Here is a 22,081-nt window from a genome sequence, read left to right on the forward strand (position 1 = left end):
GCAGGATAGGAGGGAAAGTAACGAAAACAGCCAAGGAGAGGGACAGAGCGACTCAGAGCCTCTCGGACTGGACCGGACAAGCGCCCATGGAGTCTCTCTCCATCCCTCACCTGCTCCTGCCCCTGGCGTTGCTGACAGGTGAGGGAAGCAAACTTGGTTTCTGCTGGGAATGGAAGTTATGTGGATTGTTTATAATTGGGACCATTATGGCTAAAATTCTTCGGGCGCTCAGGTCGGAGGTTAATACCGATGCTATATTTCCTGTGTGCACTCATGTTCTTAGACACCCAAATGGCAGTGGCCAAAACTTCCTCTGGCTTGTACCTCATTATCTAAACCTTTGTACCTAATTATCTAAAACCTTTGTCCTAAACTCCACAGACATGAGGGCACAGAAAAGAGACGTGTCTCTCATCTTCCATTCGGTTACACTGATTCCTACCTTCCCTGCTTCTCCCTGCCATTGGTGCTCCTTGGTGCCTGAGGCATAATTGCCTTACTATGTGGTCAGAACTCTGGGTTCGCCTAACGACCGAGCTACAGTTTCTGGTCTCATAGCCCTGCCAATTTCCTGGATTAAAAAAAAAAGGCTCACATATAAAATACCTTTTCTGAAAATGAGCACAGTGTGAGTTGAAGTTAGATTTTGGGGGATGGAGGGTTGCTTGGATGCAAAGAGCAAGACAGTAGAGAAGAGAATCATGGGAGGGATAAGAGGCTTGGAATTTTTCCCTGCTAGTGCCCTATAATCTTTGTTTCCTAAAATAACAGCTCTGATTTTATGGGAATTGGGGTCAGGAGAAAGGAATCAGTAGGGCACAGATGGGGACCCCAAGCGTGGACTAAAGTTTGAGGAAACTATGGGAGTAGGCAAGGGGTGTTTGTAAGGTGGATGAGATGAGGAGATTGTGGTGGGGGGGAGTCTTGGGGGTGATAGGACCCTTAACAGGGATAGATGGCAAACTGTGTGTGGGCAGGCCGGTGGTTCCACCCACTTAATTAGCGTTGAGGTTGGCAGGGCTGGAAGGAGCCAGCACTCTCAACCTTGGAGAAAGTGCAAGTGTGACAAGAAGAAACAGAAAGAGGAGACACCCGGGCAGGGAGCTCCTTGCCATCGTTTCTTCCCATGGCCCTGGCTTTGGGAAGAATTAGGAAAGGGTGGTGACTCTGCATCCTCAGAAAAGCCCTCTCTCCCTCTTTGGACTCTCGAGGCTTAGAGAGGAGAATGTGTAGGAGGAATGATGTGGAAAGAGTAACTTGACCTATCCAGATGTGTCTGTGAATGAGATTTCAGGAATGAGAATGGAAATACAGCTGTGCTTCAGCATGGCCGAGGGCCTTAGGATCCCTCACCCCCACCCCACAGGAAGAGAATCATCCAATCATCCCACCTGGGGTTCTGAGGACATGACATTGACACAGAGCAGGAGAGCTGAGATAGAAACACTCCCTCCTGTCTTGTCTCCCACTAAGCCTCACCAGTCCTTCATTAACTGATTGGTGGATGCTAATTATGATCCTCACCCCTCAGGTCTCTGCTCCTCCTTTAATCTGGATGAACACCACCCACGACTCTTCACAGGGCCACCAGAGGCCGAATTTGGATACAGTGTCTTACAGCATGTTGGGGGTGGACAGCGATGGTGAGAGGGAAAACAGAGGACCGTGGGATCGGGACTATGCACTCACTGATAAAGGGGAGGACCGGTCCAAGCTGGCCTTTGAAAGTGCCTGGGGCTCCATGACGTCTCATGCACTCTCCCTCTCACTATACTAAGGACCATGCTCACCGGATCTTTATATCCATATTCTCCTTCCAGGATGCTGGTGGGTGCCCCCTGGGATGGGCCATCAGGTGACCGGAGAGGGGATGTTTATCGTTGCTCTATAGGGGGATTCCACAGTGCTCCATGTACCAAAGGCCACCTGGGTAAGAAGAAGCCTGACCTTTCCCCTGCTAATTCCTGATGTTGACATCTAGTAACTCTGACCCCTTGGACCTTGTCAATGACCCTGAACTAAAGAAGCCGAACTATGACCCCATGACTTCATTCTCTTCTACCCTTCCTCCAACCAGGTGACTATCAACTTGGAAATTCCTCTCAGCCTGCTGTGAATATGCACCTAGGGATGTCTCTACTAGAGACAGATGCTGATGGGGGATTCATGGTGAGCTGAAAGAAGGGCCTCAGAAGGTTCACAGCAGGGAAGAGAGCATTATGGTATCTGGGCAGTGGTGGCTTGGGCCTTTCATCCCAGTGTTCTGGAGGCAGAGTCAGGCCTGATCTACAGAGTGAGCTCCAGGACAGCCAAGGCTATGCAGAGAAACCCTGTTTTGAAAAACCCAAAACCAAAACTAACCAAACAACAACAACAGAAAAAGCACCGTGGTAAGGGAAATTAGTCTGTATAGAAGAGACAAGGAATTCAAAACCCTAGAGAGCAAGGCAGGGTTCCCCATGGAGTGTTCTCCATCTCTCTTTTAACTAGGTGTGTGTTCCGAGAGGCCCTCTCAAGCCTGGGGATAACTATTTCTCCTATCCACCCAGGCCTGTGCCCCTCTTTGGTCTCGTGCCTGCGGCAGCTCTGTCTTCAGTTCTGGAATATGTGCCCGTGTGGATGCTTCATTCCGGCCCCAGGGAAGCCTGGCACCCACCGCCCAACGTGAGCCAGTGGAAGGGCCCTGGAAGCTCAGTTCCCAGATAGGGATGCTGGGTGGGAAAAACTAGGACAAAAGACTTGGTGGAGGGTCTGCATGGCTATCCTCATCATTCCCAAGTGTGCTTGCAGAAGAGGCTCCTGTTTGCTAACTGATTAGAATTCAGACTCCTTAGGAGAGCCTCAAGACACCAGGATCTGGTTTTACCAACTTAAAAACAAAACAAAACAGCATATCCTGTGCACAGCCTATCCCTCATCCATCACGTGTCCTCCATATCTTATTTTTGTGGGTCTTATAGATGCCAAGTCAGCACTCAGTTATTGGGTTCTCCCCTCATGCCTTTCATATACTTTCTTATCTACTGCCTTTTGGGAGATAGTCTTATGTAGCCCAGGCTGTCCTTGATCTTGGAATTTGCTTGCCTCAGCTTCTCAGTCTCAAGTACTGGGATAATAGGCATGCATTGTCTTGCCTGGCCTTTGCTGAACATGCCCCTCTGTGGCACATTGGTAGGGCATGAGTTCAAATACTGCCCCTCCCCCACAACACACACACAAACGAAAGTGAGGCTCTCTCAGTGTTCCATAGCACAGGGTAGTGGTAGGCCTCTCGCTAGTGCATATTTCATTCTTTTACATCTGCCCATCTCTTCTTTCTTTGATTTCCACACTGGGGACCTGGCATAGTACTTTCCTGGTAATTAAGAGAGAATTCCCTTTTAAGTGCCTGCATTGCAGCGTCCTCCTGGGACATTCTCCCTTGCTGACTACACCCCACATCCTTCCATGTTTTTGTTTCCCATCACTATGCCCCCCTTCTAGGCTGTCCCACATACATGGATGTCGTCATTGTTTTGGATGGCTCCAACAGTATCTATCCCTGGTCAGAAGTTCAGACTTTCCTTCGGAGGCTGGTAGGAAGACTGTTCATCGATCCGGAGCAGATACAGGTAAGAGAAAGATATGTGGATAGGATTGGAGGGAAAGAAGTAAACACTCCTGGACCCTTGGATGTAAGCAGCCATGTCCAGCCTCTTGATGACACCCTGGGACATTGTCTTCTACAGAACTCATGCTCAAGAACTGTGCAATTAACTTACCAAAAAGTCACAAAAATTTCATAATGTTTGAAGTAAGTTTATGATTGTGTGGGGGGCCACACTCAGAGCTTCCCTTTGCTGCTTGTAGTTGCTTGGGCAATGCATGCCATGAGCTGCAAGTTAGACACACCTGTTCACTTCCCCTTCATCGTGCTGCAGGTTGGACACACCTGTTAGGGGTTCACTTCCCCTTCATCCTTTGTGCTCCATCTTCTCTACGCTCTTCATACATCCCATGTGGGCACATGGTCTATTGTTCTCAGGTAGGACTGGTACAGTACGGGGAGAACCCTGTGCATGAGTGGTCCCTGGGAGACTTCCGAACAAAGGAAGAAGTTGTGAGAGCAGCAAGGAACCTAAGTCGGAGGGAAGGGCGAGAAACGAGAACCGCCCAAGCGATCATGGTGGCATGGTGAGACATGGTAAAGGGGTCGTGTGAGGGAGGAGGAAGGATCAGCAGGGAGAGGGAGAGGGTCTGGAGTGTAGTGTATACATCACAAGATGCTCTGGGCGCTTATCTTTATCTGCATGCCAGAAGTTCGTGGAGGAAGGCTAGGTTGCTGTCACCATACTCTCTCTTACTGTATTTGCATTTTACGGTGTCTGTGGGTGTATCTCTCCTTGTCTGTTCTGTTTCTGCACACAGAACTCCATCTTTCCTCTTCTACTCCTGCGTCAATTCTGATACCTAGCTTCTCAACCACTCACGCCCTAGTATTCTTTTCAAACATGACTCTAAACCTCTGGGGAGGCTACATGACCTGACTTGTCTTTATTCTCCAGTTCCTTGATCTTGTCAACCCAAGTGTTTGCTGAATGAATCTATAAATAAATAATGCTTGTACATATTTACACTGATGACAGATTATTTTATATGTTCCGTGCCATCTAAACAGTCAAGTTGTGACTCTGTGCCAGTTTGCATGCTAGATACTGTTGGGGAATGGTGCAGAAGACATCTGACCTCAGTGAACTGCTGACAGTGTTAAATACACTATACGGGCATGCCTGCATGCAAGCCTGTGTGTATGTGCATGCATATGCACACACATACATATGACCATATAGCATTCTTTTATCTCTCTTCTTAGCACAGAAGGGTTCAGTCAGTCCCGGGGGGGACGACCAGAGGCCGCTAGGCTGCTGGTAGTTGTCACTGATGGAGAGTCCCATGATGGAGAGGAACTTCCAGCAGCGCTAAAGGCCTGTGAGGCTGGCAGAGTGACACGTTATGGGATTGCGGTGAGACTTGATCAAGTCCAGTTGTTTTGTTTTGTGTTGTATCGTGTGTGTGTGTGTGTGTGTGTGTGTGTGTGTGTGTGTGTGTGTGTATGTGTGATATGTGTGCATGCATCAGTGCACATACCATAGTGTGTATATGCGGGTCAGAGAACAACCTCAGATGTTGGTCCTCACCTTCCATCTTGTTCCAAACTGGATATCTTGTTCACTTCGGCATACAATAAGCCAGATTAGCTGACCCACAAGTCTTGGGCAGGTCTTCTGTCTCAGCCTCCTGTCTCTTGGTTTGAGGCATGCTGGAATTTACAGATAAGCTTGTATTACTGTGTCCAGCATTTTGTGTGGGTCTGGAGATCTAAATTCAGGTTGTCAGGCATGCATAGCAAGCATTTTACCCACTGAGTCATCTTCCCAGACCAAGAATTGACTCTGTATCTAGAAAGACTGAGGAAAAAAAGACTTTCAGGATGTGAAAGTATTAACCACTGCCTGGACTTCAGTCCTTATCTCCCTCCCTTGGCTTTATCTAGTTGGCTATGTTCTGTATCAGCTCTGACACCTTACTTCACACAACTAATGTACCCCCATCTTAAACCCAGGTCCTTGGTCACTATCTCCGGCGACAGAGAGACCCCAGCTCTTTTCTTCGGGAAATCAGAGCTATTGCTAGTGATCCAGATGAGCGATTCTTCTTCAATGTCACCGATGAAGCTGCGCTGACAGACATTGTGGATGCACTGGGGGACCGAATTTTTGGTCTTGAAGGTAATGAGTATCCTGGCGAAACAGAAGTCCCGGTTGGGGTTCTTCTGGAGTGAGTTCAGTAGAGCGAGCTCCCCTGATAGCACCTTGCAATTTTCTCATGCCCAAGGGTCCCGTGGAGAAAATGAAAGCTCCTTTGGGCTAGAAATGTCTGAGATTGGCTTCTCCATCCACCGACTACAGGTTGGATAGACCCTGACCCTCTCAACATCCCCCTAGCTCTCCATTCTCTTCATAAGCCCCCTACTTCTAATTCAGATAACTTCAACCCCAAGGCCCTTCCTGATTTCTCCTTTAACTAGCCCACATCCTGACCTTCTATGCCTTTCTGACCACAGTGTACCTGTATGTGAGCATCTCACCACAAGAAAGTTCTTTTTCCTCCGATTCCCCACTGTCTTCTCATTGCCCACATCTGGTTCTACTCTTCAGGATGGGATTCTCTTTGGGATGGTGGGGGCCTATGACTGGGGGGGCTCCGTGCTATGGCTTGAAGAAGGTCGCCGCCTTTTCCCACCACAAGCTGCCCTGGAAGATGAGTTCCCCCCTGCGTTGCAGAACCATGCGGCCTACCTGGGTGAGTCACAGAGAGTGGCAGGGAACTGGGAGAGTAGGGGAGACCCAGCAAGGGGGTATGAGGCACTCCCCCTTAGCTCATGCACTTTGTCACTCAGCTCCTTAAATCTCTTTAGGCCTCGCCTTATGCCTTCAGGAAACCCTCCTCTCTGACTTCACCTTCTTCCTTTACATCACCACCTCTTCATTTTAGGTTACTCTGTTTCCTCCATGCTTCTTCCCGGTGGACGCCGCCTCTTTCTCTCAGGGGCACCGAGGTTTAGACATCGAGGAAAAGTTATCGCCTTCCAGCTAAAGAAAGATGGGGTTGTGAGGGTCGCCCAGAGCCTCCAGGGGGATCAGGTATGACATCAACAGAGGGTGGGACCCTTGGACCGCTTCCCCCACCCCCACCCCCACCCCCACCCCCCAGGGACTGGACAAGAAGGGAAGGCAAGACTGGAAAGCCCGCGCTGAATTCTGGGTAGCAGTCTGTCAGGGATGTAAGGATCAGATTGGCAAATGGGTAAGTGCTTCCTGCTGAGTGCAGCTGTTCACAATCACCTTCCCTTTTCTCTTGGATCCTCACCATCCATCATTCCCAGATTGGCTCATACTTTGGCAGCGAGCTCTGCCCGTTGGATACAGATAAGGACGGAATAACTAATATCTTACTTGTGGCGGCTCCCATGTTCCTGGGTCCCCAGAACAAGGAGACCGGACGCGTTTATGTGTACATGGTGGGCCAGGTAAGAATCAGTGAGACCCTAAAAGATGTGTGTGGGTGATGGTGAAAGGAAGGGAAGAGGGAGGCACACATATTTGAGAGCTTGCTAAGGGGCAAAGGTCACCAGATAAGCAATGCCTTTTAATCTCTTCTCCATTACAAGCAAAATTTGCTAATGCTCCAAGGAACCCTTCAGCCAGACCGTTCCCAGGATTCTCGGTTTGGCTTTGCCATGGCTGCTCTTCCTGATCTGAACCATGATGGTTTCACTGATGTAGCGGTGGGGGCACCCCTGGAGGATGGACACCGGGGAGCGTTGTACCTGTATCATGGAACCCAGACTGGAATCAGGCCGCATCCTACCCAGGTCAGCAGTTCAGGGATAAGAAACAGTGTGGTGTGGCACAGGCCTTTCATTTCCAGAAGGTGGATCTCTGTGAGTTCCAGACCAAACTGATCTATATAGTGAGTTCCAGGTTACCCAGACTACACAGTGAGATGCTATCAAAAAAAAAAAAAAGAAAGAAAGAAAGAAAGAAAGAAAGAGAGAAAGAAAGAGAGAGAGAGAAAAGAAGAGAAAAGAAGAGAAGAAAAGAGAAAAGAAAAGAAAAGAAAAGAAAAGAAAAGAAAAGAAAATTTTTTCATTGGTTGAAAAATGGGATGGTGGATGAGGCAAAACCGAGATAGGCAAAACTTTCTTCCTTCCTTTTTTTCTTTTTTAAATATTTATTAATTTCATGTATGTGGGTACACTGTTGCTGTCTTCAGACACACCAGAAGAAGGTGTCAGATCCCGTTACAGATGGTTGGGAACCACCATGTGGTTGCTGGGAATTGAACTCAAGACCTCTGGAAAAGCAGTTAGGGCTCTTAACCTGAGCCATCTCTCCAGCCCAGGCAAAACTTTCTTATTCTCTTGATGGATGGAAATGTTAGAAAGAACATGACAGGAGACAGGAAGGTGACAGGAGTCCCTCCTCAGTCTCCTCTCTCTTTTCTCTCTCTCTTCTCCTCAGAGGATTGCTGCTGTCTCCATGCCACAGGCCCTCCGATACTTCGGCCGAAGTGTGGATGGCCGCTTAGATCTGGATGGAGATGATCTTGTAGATGTTGCCGTGGGTGCCCACGGGGCAGCCGTTCTGTTCAGGTGAGGAGCCCAGCTTAAGTAGCAGTGGGCAGCATGGCACAGCTTATAAGAACAAAGGTCACGGGGCTGGTGAGATGGCTCAGTGGGTAAGAGCACCCGACTGCTCTTCCGAAGGTCTGAAGTTCAAATCCCAGCAACCACATGGTGGCTCACAACCATCCGTAACGAGATCTGACGCCCTCTTCTGGAGTGTCTGAAGACAGCTACAGTGTACTTACATATAATAAATAAATGAAAAAAGATCTTAAAAAAAAAAAAAAAAAAAAAAAAAGAACAAAGGTCACAGATCTGGGTCTCCTGGTCAGCTAGTCTGATGCCTAAATCCCTAGTTCATAGAATGAAAGTAATTGCCACTACCTTTCTGGCTTGTTGTAAATATCAAACAAGATAGTCCCGTAAAGTTTTTTATAATGCTTTTTATTTTAATTTTATGTGTAGGGATGTTTTGTCTGTATGTATATCTATGCACTCTGTGTGTGTGTGTGTGTGTGTGTGTGTGTGTGTGTGTGTGTGTGTGTGTGTGTGTACAGTGTCTGGGGAGACCAGAAGAAAGCATCAGATCCCTGGAACTGGAGTTTTACAGCTGGCCTTGAGTTTACTTGTGGGTGCTGGGAATCAAACCTTTGGAAGAGCAGCCAGTGGTCTTAACTGCTGAGTGGTCTCTCCAGTCTGACATTAGGGTTTATTGAATTGAGTGTATTATATATGATTCCCGTCATAGGCTTCTGGGAAGAGTGACACATTCAGACTATCTATCTATCTATCTATCTATCTATCTATCTATCTACTTACTTACTTAATCATACAGAGGCAAGTGCCAAGGTAGCTACTCTTATCTTTTCCTTTCCTTCTGGTTCTGAAGCGCAAGCCCAGATGCTCCAGAGCTCTGCGGCAGAGCTCCATCCCCAGGCTAGGGTTGTACTTTTAGGGGGAACTTAACCTGCTCCTTTTAGAATTTCTTTTCCACCCTGTTCCCAGCTCCCAGCCCATCATCCACCTGATTCCAACCCTGGATGTGATGCCTCCCCACATCAGTGTGGTTCAGAAGGACTGTAAAAGACGAGGCCAGGAAGCAGCCTGTCTGACCGCAGCCCTTTGCTTCCAAGTAGTGTCTCAAACTCCTGGGCGTTGGGATAGAAGATTCTGTGAGTGGTTATAATGTATCCAAGACAACCTTCAAGCCCTGGCCCTTCTTGGTGTCTGCATCTGCTTCCACTCTCACACCTGCCCCTCCTGCCTCTCCCATTCAGACATAAGATTCTCAGCATCACTGGATGAGTGGACCGCTGGGGCACGTGCAGTATTCGATGGCTCTGGTCAGCGCCTGTCCCCTCGGCAGCTCCAGCTTAGTGTTGGCAATGTCACTTGTGAACAGCTGCACTTCCATGCACTGGTGAGGATGGGGTAGGAACTGCTTTGTGTTGTTCCAACCAGATCAGTGATAAAATGGAAACAGAGAGATTGAGACCATTCAGATTTGGGGGTCAGGATGATAGGGATTGGACTCCTAGCTCTGTCACTTGTCAACATGGACTCTGCCAAGTCACTTAGCCACCACATCTCAGTACCCTTGCTAAAAAGGGATGAAATATACTGATAACTATTTCACAGGAGTTGTATCTGAATTTCATTCCATCATACTGTGAAAACCTGGGGACAGTGCCCAGGCCATAGACGACCACGCTTAACATATTCTGAAGATGCCTGGCTTCTCCTCCAATCCTGGTTCCCCACAACTTGCCCTTCACTCTGTTTCCCTCAGGATACATCGGATTACCTCCGGCCAGTGGCCTTGACTGTGACTTTTGCTTTGGACAACACCACGAAGCCAGGGCCTGTGCTGGCGGAAGGATCCTCTACGACTATACGGAAGCTGGTTAGCAGTGCTATGCGCTGCTCCATCCGGGGTCTCAGTACTGCCCTCCTAGTGAATTGATGAGCAAGGGGAGGTCACATACAAATGGTGAAATCTGATTCAGGCTCTGCTGAGCAAAGCATCCCAGTCCTTCCTCCTTTCCTTCCTCTCAGACCCTTACCTCTCTTCTAGATCCCCTTCTCAAAGGACTGTGGCCCTGACAATGAATGTGTCACAGACCTGGTGCTTCAAGCTGACATGGACATCAGAGGCTCCAGGTTAGAGGGAGATGGACTAGGCGAGCCAGAGGCCTCGGGGAGCTGGAGAGAGTTTATTTGCTTGTTAGTTTTGTTTGTTTTGCTCTGGTGGGGAGCAGGTTCTCCCTATGTAACCCTGGACGGCCTGCAGCTTGCTATTTAGACCAATCTGGCCTCAATCTCGAAGAAATTCACCTGCCTTCCAAGTGCTGGGATTAAAAGCATGTGATACCATATTGGAAATGAGACTTTTGATTCTCTTTTGCCTCTTAGTCTTTGCTTTGTCTTCACTCTTAGGAAGTCCCCATTTGTGGTTCAAGGTGGACGACAGAAAGTGCTGGTGTCTGCGACCCTGGAGAACAAGAAGGAGAATGCCTACAACACTAGCCTGAGTCTCAGCTTTTCTAGAAACCTCCACCTGGCCAGTCTTACTCCTCAGGTACCTTGGAGGAGGGGACTGAGGTGAAGGAAGAAAGGCGGAGGGAGACCAGGACCTTGGCTATGGGGTGCTGTGGAGAAAGGCTCCGGGTGTAGAGTTTGGGTGTAAGAGTGGCTCCAGCTCTAACTTCCATCCCTCTGCCTTCAGAAGGCCAAATCAGTGAAGGTGGAGTGCGCAGTCCCTTCCCCCCATACCCGGCTCTGCACCGTGGGGCATCCGGTCTTCCAGACTGGGGCCAAGGTGAGCATGGGTTCAGAATGAGGGCAAGGTGCTGAGAAAGTTGGTCTGGGATCCATGGGGTGTGGGAGTTCTGAGGAGGAGAGAGACATGGGCTCTTGTCCCTCCATGGGTTTCCCACAAGGAAGAGTTCATTATTATTCCATCCCTGTCTTTTGGCTCCAGGTGAGCTTCCTGTTAGAGTTTGAATTTAGCTGCACCTTCCTCCTGAGCCAGGTCTTTGTGAGGCTGACTGCCAGTAGGTGAGAACAAAGGGGCCTTCCTCCAAATCCCTACCCACCCCCTTCAAAGCACTCGCTGAAAGAGAAGTAGGTGGCTGGAAGAAACACCTCTGATTCTTCTGGTAGCAGAGAGGGTCCCTGAGAAGGGACTGGGATGTGAAACTTTCTCCCTGGCCCTGCAGCAGTAGCCTAGAGATGAATGAGACCCTTCAAGATAACACAGCTCAGACCTCTGCCTACATCCGGTACGAACCTCACCTCGTGTTCTCCAGGTATGGCTGGCTCCTGGCTGATGCCCCGTTCTGACCCTGATTGAACAGATTGGCATCCATTGTGCTTTCTTGCTGTCCTTCCTTGTGCTTTAGCGTTCCCAGGAACACAGTCCTTGGGCTACTCAGTCTTTTGGTCCTCACTCCCACTCATAGTCAACCTTTCCTCTTAAGCATCTTGTTGTCAGGTCCTGGGCATTAGAACTGGGATAAACAAATGTAGGGTTATGGCCAAACATCTTTCTTTCAAAATCAAACCTTTGTGATATTTAATTTCCTTCTTATCCCCTCCTATCTCATTATCCTTGACCCTACTTTCCCTGAATCCATGTTTGTATGCTGATCATGTGTCCTGTGTCTATGTCATGGCTGTGACCTTACACCTCCTGGCTTGGTGTCTACACAGTGAGTCCACTCTGCATCGGTATGAGGTTCACCCTTATAGGACTCTCCCAATGGGTCCTGGCCCTGAATTCAAGACCACTCTTAGGGTGAGAAGCTAGAGGGGTCTTGGCATCCTAGGGGTGGTGTGGAGAAAGACAGAAGAGTCTCTCATGGATTGGAGAGGCTGATGGAGCAAATGAAGCAGATTCTCTGTCTCTTGCCTCTTCCCGATTTAAATTCTTCTCCCAGGTTCAGAATCTTGGTTGCCATGTGGTCAGTGGTCTCGTCATCTCCGCCCTCCTTCCAGCTGTAGCCCATGGGGGTAACTACTTCCTGTCACTATCTCAAGTCATCTCTGGCAATGTGAGTCTGGGCCAGAGCATGTGGATCCTGCCATCTTGAATTAGTGGACTCCCATCTGTTGGCTCACTGCTCTCTGGGCTCCTCTTCCTGGGACCACTCTTATATGTAGCTTGGGAGGAGAAAAGGGCGTCTGCATTAGAAGGGTTGTAGGAGTGGCCTGTCTAGGTCTTTCAAGTTGGACCTTTCTCTAGGCAAGCTGCACGGTGCAGAACCTGACTGAGCCCCCGGGCTTCCCTGTGCACCCAGAGGAGCTTCAGCATGCAAGCAGACTGGTAGGAGTCACAGGAAGGTGTCTGGGACAGGAATGCACATAGAGGTTGCAGTTTGGTGACAGGTGGGTGGGACGTGGCAATGGGAGGGGGGATAGTCCCATTCCAGAGTCCTGATTTGTATCTGTTCTGGTAGAATGGGAGTAACAGTCGATGTCAGGTGGTAAGGTGCCACCTTGGACTGCTGGCAAAGGGGACTGAGATCTCTGTCAGGCTGCTGAGGCTGGTTCACAATGAATTCTTTCGGAGGGTAAGCCGTTCTTCCTTTCTGCTTCTCTCTGAAACACTAACCGGGCTCTGGAGGCACATAAACTCATGTGTAAACTCAGCCTCCTTCTGCTTGACAGAAGCAAGTGGTTTTATCTCGCTAATCTTTTTTCCTGATGTTTTTGTTTGTTGTTGTTTTGTTTTGTTTTCGAGACCAGGTCTCTTTATATAGCCCTGGCTGTTCTGGAGCTCACTATGTAGACCAGGCTGGCCTTGATCTTATGAAGATCCATATGTTTCTGTCTCCCAAGTGCTGAGATTAAAGGCATGAGCCACCATGCCTGATCTTTTCATGATTTTTAAAATGAGAACAATGATACCTAGCTTGTGGAATCGTTCTGAGGTAACAAGATGAGGTAACATAAGGCAAGCCCTAACTAGAACATAGCATCCACCCTTGTATTTTCCTCTATTTAGTGCCTGTCTTAGAGTTTTACTACTGTGAACAGACACCATAACCAAGGCAACATGTTATAAGGACAACATTTCACTGGGGCTGGCTTGCTTACAGGTTCAGCAGTTCAGTCCATGATCATCAAGGTTGGCACATGGCAGCATCCAGGCAGGCATGGTATAGGAGGAGCTGAGAGTTCTACATCGTCATCTGAAGTCTGCTAGCAGAATACTGCCTTTCAGGAAACTAGGATGAGGGTCTTATAGCCCATGCTCACAGTGACACACCACTGACACCAACAGAGCCATAGCTTCTAATCATGCCACTCCCTGAGTAGGGCACGTACAAACCATCACAGTGTCCCTTCTTAGCACCACCATAGAGATCAATTAATAGAATGCCCACATTTAACAACACACCAAGTCAGGTATGGTGCTATCCATCCTTAACTCCAGCACTCAAGAGGCAGGTGGCTCTCTGGCTCTGAGTTCAAAGTTCATGGCTAGCCTGGTCTACATAGCAAATCTCACACCAGCCAGCCAGCCAGCTAGCCACACACACACACACACACACTCACACACACATGTAAACACATACACAGACACACACACACACACTTCATCAAGTGTCTGTTATAGGAGTGACTCTGTGTTAAGTCAACACCAAAAACACGAGTCCTCAGGTGTATCGTGTCTAACACATTGCAGGTGTTGAATTACTTTTCTTGTCAAACAAAGGACTACAATAATTGTTATTGTATTGTCTGATTTTTATGGGGTAGTGGAAAGTAAGATTGCGTAGTTGAGAGAGGGATCTAGACTATGAGGGTCTCCGAACTGAAGTCACTATATGATAGGCACTCAGAAGTCAGTGTGAGCAGGGGAATGCCATCTTAATTATAAATGGCTATTAAGCACTAGGAGATTATTTTGTACATTTACACAGAACAGCTACCTTCAGTATTGTAAGCTCTCTGAGCTATAAGTATGTTTTAGGTAAGTAAAGTCTGAGGAATTCTTCTCCAAGTCTGGTACTCTCTTGATCTCTCTTGATCATCTTGTTTGATTCCGTTGTGTGTGACTCTGGGACACCACTGCCCACCCCCAGACATTTTTATTATTTTTTATTTTTTATTTTTTTTCAGCATTTATTTTTATTTGTGTGTGTGTGTGTCTTTATGCATGTGTGAGCACATGTGTGTGAGTGTTGTCAGGGAATAGAAGGCAGCGTTGGGTGCCCTAGAGTTAAAGTTACAAGCAGTTACCTGGGTGCTGGGAACTCAACTCTCGTCCTCTTTGAGAGTAGCAATCTCTTACTAGCTGAACCATTTCTCCACTCCACCCAACCCCCAGGATTCAGTGAGTTGTTCTAGTTAGCCTTGAACTGACTGATTCTGTCAGCGATGGGATTACAGGTGTGTAACCATAACGACGTGATGATGATGATAGCAAAAATTGTTAAGAAGCCACTAGAGGGCGGGGGCGGGGGGGAATGACTCAGTAAGTAAAGCATGACCCCAGGACGCACATAGAAAGCTGGATGAAGTGCCATGTGTTTGTAATCCCAGTGTGATGTAGGAGAGCGATTCAGGCACATCCCCAGAAGCTTACTCGCCAGCTAGTCTCACCTTTTTGACAAAGTTAAAACAAACAAACAAAGGCCACTTAAAGGCAGAGGCAAGTTGATCTCAGTGAGCTCAAGGCCAGCCAGCTGATGAGAACTGTCAAAAAAAAAAAAAGTCCATGTCAATGGCAGACCCTGTTTCAAACAAAAGGACAAAAGTAAGCATCTAACACCCAAGATTGTTGTCTTGATCTCCACACATCCACCAACACACACACACACATACACATACACACACACACACACACACACACACACACACACCGCTACACAATTGTCATAGACACTGGCAGCACAAAGGCTAATCAAACACAGTCCTTAACCTCCAGGATCTTACAGGCCAGTGGACAGAGATGAAGCTGTAAACAGGAGCTACAGTAGGTTCACGGGCATGCTCTCCTAAGCTCAGCTTTTGTAGGGTCTCTGTTGAGTCAAGGCATAAGCCCTTGAGCCTGTTGTATCCATTCTTACTCTTCCTTCCTCTTCCTCTTCCTCAAGACTCCTCTGATGACGTTCATCCCAAGCACTTCCCAAAGGCCCCACCGGTGAACACAATAGTTGGACAAAGTTTATATCTCTTAATATCTTGCGGTAGACACCAAGATTCAACATGAAGGCTTAAGGACCTCAACCCACCCTTAGCTCCTAGTGTCAGTGGGAGTTGGTAAAAAGTGTGTCTCTGATCTCAGAATAGAAAGGTTCAGCCCCATGAGGCTCCTGAACAGAAAGGGAAGTTGAATGTTCTACACTGTGTGTTTGCAGAATAGGCTTTCTATCTGTTTCCTGAAAAATACCGGGGTTTTCTAAGCCTGCCTCAGCACTTGAATGGAGACTTGTTTATGCCTAGGCCTTAAGCTAGGCTTGCTCTCTAACTAGCTCTTATCTTATATTAACCTGTAATGCTATTCTATGCCTGCCACATGGCTGGGTACCTCTGAGTCTGGATAATGAATCTCAATATCTTTCTCTCTCTCTCTCTCTCTCTGGCTCCCTCCCTCCCTCCCTCCCTCCCTCCCTCCTCTTCCCTCCCCTCCCTCCTCCCATCCCCTCCCTCCTCCCATCCCCTCCCTCCTCCCATCCCCTCCCTCTCATCTCCTGGGGCAGGACAATCTTCTCTTTGGTCCACAGCAGAGACTCCCACTGGGATCAGAGGTCCTGCCTCCTCTTCTCCTGCCCAGCTATTGGCTGATCAGCTCTTTATTAACCAATCAGAGATGATGGGAAACAATTTTTACACAACATGGAGACAGGAGATGCTTGACTATGTCACCATCCCAACTGCAACCAGATCTCTGGGCACAGTCACCAGCTTCTGAATACACAGTGCACAAAACCATCCCTCCCGACAGTTTCCCTTCCTCTTTCCCCATCCATTTCCAACAGCATCTTATGGTCTTCGGGGCCCTGGTAACTGTGCCCACGGAACTTCAGCCTTGCTCTTGGGGTTCTATACTACCAGATGATGGCTCAGTTTAAATGGTTTCCTAACTGCTCATTCCACAGGCCAAGTTCAAGTCTGTGACAGTGGTCAGCACCTTCAAGTTAGGAACTGAGGAGGGCAGTGTCCTACTACTGAATGAAGCCTCCCGCTCGAGTGAGGTAGGGTGGAGCTGGGAAGAGTGGCAATGGGTTGGGAAAAGGATGGCCCTTCTCTCCCTCTTATTTTTCAACTTAGCTTTTAAAATCTATGTGTATTACCTGCAAGCAAGTGAGCCGTGAGTAGAGGTCAGAACCTCTTAGTTCTGGATCCCCCGGAACTAAGATGATTTTGAGTCACCATATGGGTGCTGGGAACCAAACCTGCAACCTTTTTGCAAGAGCAACAAGTGCTTTTAGCCATGGCGCCATCTCTCCTACCCAACAATGGGATTTTTCAGAGCAAAATTATATCCACTCGACAGTCCACCAGGCAGGGGTCCAACAGTCAGAAGTGGCGGTTCCATGAGTCTTGCTTCTTGCTTCAGTGTTTTTAAGTAGGAAGAAGTTTTGGTTTTTTGCTTTATTTATTTATTTTTTACTCTATTTAGGGCTGGCTTTGTTATAATGTTGACTGAGGCTGAGTTAAAGGGCAGACATAAAACACAGGTCAGGGGTGGTGATGCCTGCCTGTAATTCAAGTACTGGGGAGCTGAGAGAGGAGGCTTGCCATGAGCTGAAGGCTGGCCTGGGACATGAAATAAAAATGCCTCAAACACAAGCAAACAAACCAAGCCACAAAAAGCCACCTCAAAAGCCAAGCAAGAAAAGACAAAACAAACTCTCCTTGCTATGCAGAGTCACTTGGAGGTGATTCAGACCCACCCGACCCTCATCTCCCTGTGGATCCTCGTTGGCAGTGTCCTGGGGGGGCTGCTCCTGCTTGCTCTCCTTGTCTTCTGCCTGTGGAAGGTAAGGCCAGCATCTTATTCTGTTGGAAAGAAAGGACAGGCTCTGTGTTAGTTAGGATGGGGCTAGGGGGCTGCCATGTTCAGCTCTCCTTGACTCTGTCCCACAAATGATGGTTGAATCAACCTAAGCCAAATAAAATAAATCTGAATCTCATTTTTGGAAACAGAACAGAAGCGAAGACCTCAGATAAGCGAGGGCTATTGGCAAGGCCCCCAGCCGGGACATCTGGCAATGACTGGTATCTTTTCCTCTATAGCTTGGCTTCTTTACCCGTAAGAAAATCCCCAAAGAAGAAGAAAGTGAGGAGAAGTTGGAGCAGTGACTGACTGACTGCAGGAGGCTCAGAAGCCCACTTTGGCAGCCTTTTCAAGAGACTCTGTATCCAAAGGAGGCTTGGAGGCTCAAAGGGGAAAAGATGCTGCCAGCATGTGTCTCCAGGCCTGCAGCCTGACTTGACTTTTGAGCCATGGCGATGCTTCTGGCAAGAGATGAAGCTTTGCCTTAGCTGAGAAGGGCTGGCACCAAAACACATAATATCCTCACCCTGTGCGTCCCCCTTCCCGACGGCTTCCACAGCTAGCACAGGTTCTTTGTTTTGGACCCTATCTTCCCCATTACCAGGAGTCAAATGATTTTGCTCCCGACTCTCCTTGCAGATTCCCTTTGTCCCCCTCTCAATTCCAAAAAGAAGGTTATCCTCCGCCCCGCCCCCCCCCCCCCCCCCCCGCACACGCGTACACACTCTCTCACCTTCCTGCCTGCTCCCCACTCCACAGGAGAGAGCTGACGTTGGCTTAAAAGAAGTAAAAGTCAACATCTGCTGCTTTCCCGTGGAGTCCTGTGATTCATAGATCTGGGTGGGGAGAGTCAACAGGAAAAAAGGAGGGAGGAGAAAAAGCCACAAGAGACATTCTGTACAATTCCAGGGCACAGAGAATCCTTCAGACCGGCAACTGCCAGCCGGCTGAAACCTGAGACTTCACAGTACTCCGCCCTCAGGTGCTAGGGAAACCCAGCTGCCCCCAGGCTCTCCGGGCTGAGGCATCCCAACCCTCATCCTTCTCTGGGAGCAAGGCCAGGACTTGATGCTAAAATTTCCGGAGCCAGAGGCCCCCAAGTGGTTCAAGCTGGGATAGCAGGGGAGCTTGGTGACAATTTTCTCCATTTACTCTTCGGGGCTTTCGTAACTGAAAGCTTCACGGTGGCAGGAAGAAGCCCTTTCACCGCACCAGGTTTGGGTAACAACAGCCCCCTGAGATAGATCCAAACAAGCGGGAATCTGCATCTGGGAGGAAGCCTACATGGTTGGCATCAGGTGTCTGGAGAGTAAGCACCTTCTTGCCCAGTGTTGGCGCTATAGCGGTGATAGCCTGGGAAGACCATTCTGAGACTCCTGTCATGTGCTGTAGGTGTCTCTGCTGCAGTGAGTTTTTCAGCCCTTTCTTGATCACCTTTTCTGGAAATTGCGTGTTGACTAAACCCTCTCCCTTTTGTCCTATGTTTTGGTTCATGGGTAAGTGTAATTCTCATAGTAACGGGGAAACTCGTTGTTTATTGTAATTAAGACTTTTGAACAGCAAAGACAGTTTCTGATCTCCATAGTTTAGCTCTGACAGAGGCCCTCTTAGACTGTGATGAGAGGAAATCTGATTGAGCAGTTGACCAGCAGCCAGAGAACCGGTCTTCCCAGGCTGTTCTGAGTCTGCTTGCAATGTTTATTTTGGTGTCTCTGGTCTTCTGCAGAGAGTCCCTCCTGGGGACTGTCATGGTGAGCAAATGGTCAGAACAAATAAAATCCAGTTATCAAATGACTTCTGGCTCTGTTTGAGTTTCCTGGGATATAGAGTGCCCATGGATAGTGTTTGCAGCATTTTAATACAGCAACATGGCTGCCCTGAAAAGGATCGCATCCAAAGACCTTCTAGATCCCTGTGATCTGGATGGAATACTGACATGCCTTACTCCCAGGAGACAGAGGCAAGCAGGTCTCTAAGTTCAAGGCTAGTCTAGTATAGAGTAAGTCCCAGGTAAAGAAAAGTTAAGATCCAGGCATGGTGGTACACACCTTTAATCCCAGCACTCGGCAGGCAGAGGATGCAGATCTCTGAGTTCTGTTTAGTCAAGTCAGTGAGTGCAGTTCATTTGAATTGGGAATCCAGTGAGTTGAGAGGCAGGTCAGTTTGTAGAATTCAGAGGTGGTTTTTGGTTGTTTGTTTGTTTGGTTGGTTGGTTGGTTGGTTTTTTTTCAAGACAGGGTTTCTCTGTATAGCCCTGGCTGTCCTGGAACTCACTCTGTAGACCAGGCTGGCCTGGAACTCAGAAATCCACCTGCCTCTGCCTCCCAAGTGCTGGGATTAAAGGCATGCACCACCACCACCCGGCCAGAGGTGGTTTTTTAAGGAACAGTTTTACAGGGACAGGTTGCAAAGAGAACACGGTAGTAGGCATTGGTGAAGACAGAACAGGCCAAAGAATGAGAAGGAACCAGAAGATTAGATTGCTAGAGTTAGTTTGAGGCCAAGTAGAGAAATTCATTGAGAAGCTAAGAGAAGTCCGATTAAAGCCGGGCGTGGTGGTGCACGCCTTTAATCCCAGCACTCGGGAGGCAGAGGCAGGCAGATTTCTGAGTTCGAGGCCAGCCTGGTCTACAAAGTGAGTTCCAGGACAGCCAGGGCTACACAGAGAAACCCTGTCTCAAAAAACCAAAAAAAGAAAAACCAAAAAGAGAAGTCCGATTGAATCAGTCAGCTTGGAGAGGGGTTTGAGCCAGAACAGCTGAGCTGACCCAGCCAGCCAGAGTTCAGAAAGTGCTAGAAAGGGTTAAAGGGTGAGCTTGTTCAGAAGTAAGCCTTCAAGACAACAATTACAGCAGGTGAATAAACATTACTTTTACAATTATTGTGAATGTTTTCTGTGACTCTTCTTTCCCAGGAGATCTGCTCCATCATCCCACAATCCTCACCAGCTTCCGGGACCGTTTAAAGTTTCCTGAGAAAAACACACAGACCTGGATTGAAGTCTGTGCCTTTCATTTGTTGCCATATCATCTTGAACAGTTCATAATTTCTTGGAGGTTCAGATAACACCAAGAAATTCTGGCTTGGTGGTGGTGGTGGTGGCGGCGGTGGACACCTTTAATCCCATTACTTGGAGGCAGAGGCAGATGGATCTCTGAGTTTGAGGCCAGCCTTATCTACAGAGAGAGTTCTAGAACAGCCAGGGCTACACAAAGAAGTCCTGTCTTGGGGCTGGCGAGATGGCTCAGTGGGTAAGAGCACCCGACTGCTCTTCTGAAGGTCCGGAGTTCAAATCCCAGCAACCACATGGTGGCTCACAACCATCCATAAAGAGATCTGACTCCCTCTTCTGGAGTGTCTAAAGACAGCTACAATGTACTTACATATAATGAATAAATAAATCTTTAAAAAAAAAAAAAAAAAAAAAAAAGGAAGTCCTGTCTTAGAAACAACAGAGATAGATAGATAGATAGATAGATAGATAGATAGATAGATAGAGGTAGGTGAGATGAGAGAGAGAGAGAACTTATAGCACAGTAGTATAGTTTAGGATAGGATAGGATAGGATAGGATAGGATTTGGGCATGTAGGCCATGCAGTTTCAAACGTACGTGACCTGAGTCAGATTTAACATCTGCCCCAGCCTTCTCATGTTTAGAGGACTAAATGAGACCATCCAGGTAAGGCAACCATGTAGCAAATACTTAGTAAATAGTAACCATAATTACAAAAATATTTTTTCCCTGGTGCTGGTATTTTATTTCTTTGTGTCCATTAGGCCATGAATTCTTATGGAATGGGCTCCAACAGCTCAGGCTCTTTTCCATTAGTCCTCACAAAGTGTGCTTCTCTGGGTGGCGCAGGCTGGCGCTTCAGCTGCACCCAGGTGCCCTTCTCTTTGGCTTCCTTTTTCTTCTGGTCGTTCTCCTTCACCTGCTTCGGGAAGCTGTCTCTGCTCTTTGAGTGCTTGATATGCTCAGTCTGCTCATTGATCCTCTTGGCCAGAATTTTGCCCTTAACCTGTTTGTTGAAAATGATGCCCACGGCATGCTGGGTGACACTGTAGACTCTTCCGGTTTTGCCGTGGTAGCACTTATGGGGCATTCCTTTTTGAACAGTGCCCATTCCCTTGATGTCTACAATATCACCCTTCTTGTAGATTCCCATGTGTGTGGCCAAAGGAACAACGCCATGTTTCCTAAAAGGCCTAGAGAACATGTACCAGGTGCCTCTCCTCTTTCCCTTTGTGTTTGTCATTTTGGCAAGTTACTGGAAGATGGCTGCGGCGGCCGAAAGCCAAAAATATTTTGTTATAGAATAATCTATTGTTCCATGTGCTGTGAGGACTGAGTAGAAGATCTACTGAAGTGTGAAGTGGCTCCTGGCCCTGATTGGTTTCCTTTAAGCTACTTGCTCCTCCTACTAAATCTTTTACCCTGTGCTTCATGTCCTGTGAAGCGGGCTCTGAGCTTCTGTGGTGATGATTAACTGATGATTAACATGGTAAAAGTTCTGGTGGTAAAAGTCAAATCCACTTGATTTCTTTAAATGCCTGCGTGTTTTCTGGTTCTCCTTTAGTTGTCTGTTGCCATGGTGGTTGTTTTTGAGATACAATCTTCTGCAGCCCAGGTTGGCCTGAAATCGTTGTATAGCCAAGGCTAACCTTGATTTCCTGATCCTCCTACCTGCACCTTCCAAATGGTGGAATTACAGGTGTATACCACCACACCTGGCTTTTTCTAGGCAGTTCTATATAGACAACCTGGGTTCTGAGCATGTACTGAGAAGAGTGTATGCCACATATGGTCTGTGCCCACAAAGGCCAGAAGAGGGCATGAGAGAGCTGGAGTTACAGGTGGATGTAAAGAGCCCAACATAGGTGCTGGGAAACAAGTTTGGATGCT

General features: G+C 48.0%; 1 protein-coding gene and 1 pseudogene across 1 annotated transcript; one reads left to right on the top strand and one right to left on the bottom strand.

Moving 5' to 3' along the window:
• Positions 1 to 35: 35 nt before the first annotated feature.
• Itga10 (integrin, alpha 10) lies at positions 36 to 18,971 on the top strand. Its single transcript, NM_001302471.1, has 30 exons — positions 36 to 138; positions 1,532 to 1,643; positions 1,821 to 1,930; positions 2,078 to 2,169; positions 2,550 to 2,664; positions 3,484 to 3,611; positions 4,025 to 4,173; positions 4,853 to 5,003; positions 5,603 to 5,768; positions 5,875 to 5,948; positions 6,198 to 6,342; positions 6,535 to 6,683; positions 6,926 to 7,069; positions 7,211 to 7,414; positions 8,064 to 8,194; positions 9,173 to 9,339; positions 9,445 to 9,587; positions 9,957 to 10,070; positions 10,242 to 10,327; positions 10,604 to 10,745; positions 10,896 to 10,985; positions 11,148 to 11,224; positions 11,386 to 11,475; positions 11,879 to 11,963; positions 12,106 to 12,219; positions 12,411 to 12,491; positions 12,625 to 12,738; positions 16,276 to 16,371; positions 17,047 to 17,160; positions 17,417 to 18,971. Exons 1-30 carry the CDS (start codon positions 87 to 89, stop codon positions 17,480 to 17,482), a joined length of 3,501 nt encoding a protein of 1,166 aa, NP_001289400.1. The 5' UTR covers positions 36 to 86; the 3' UTR covers positions 17,483 to 18,971.
• Rpl21-ps11 (ribosomal protein L21, pseudogene 11) lies at positions 20,920 to 21,473 on the bottom strand (annotated as a pseudogene).

Source organism: Mus musculus, chromosome 3 (assembly GCF_000001635.26).
Source record: "Mus musculus strain C57BL/6J chromosome 3, GRCm38.p6 C57BL/6J".
In the NCBI taxonomy this organism is placed as follows: Eukaryota; Metazoa; Chordata; class Mammalia; order Rodentia; family Muridae; genus Mus; species Mus musculus.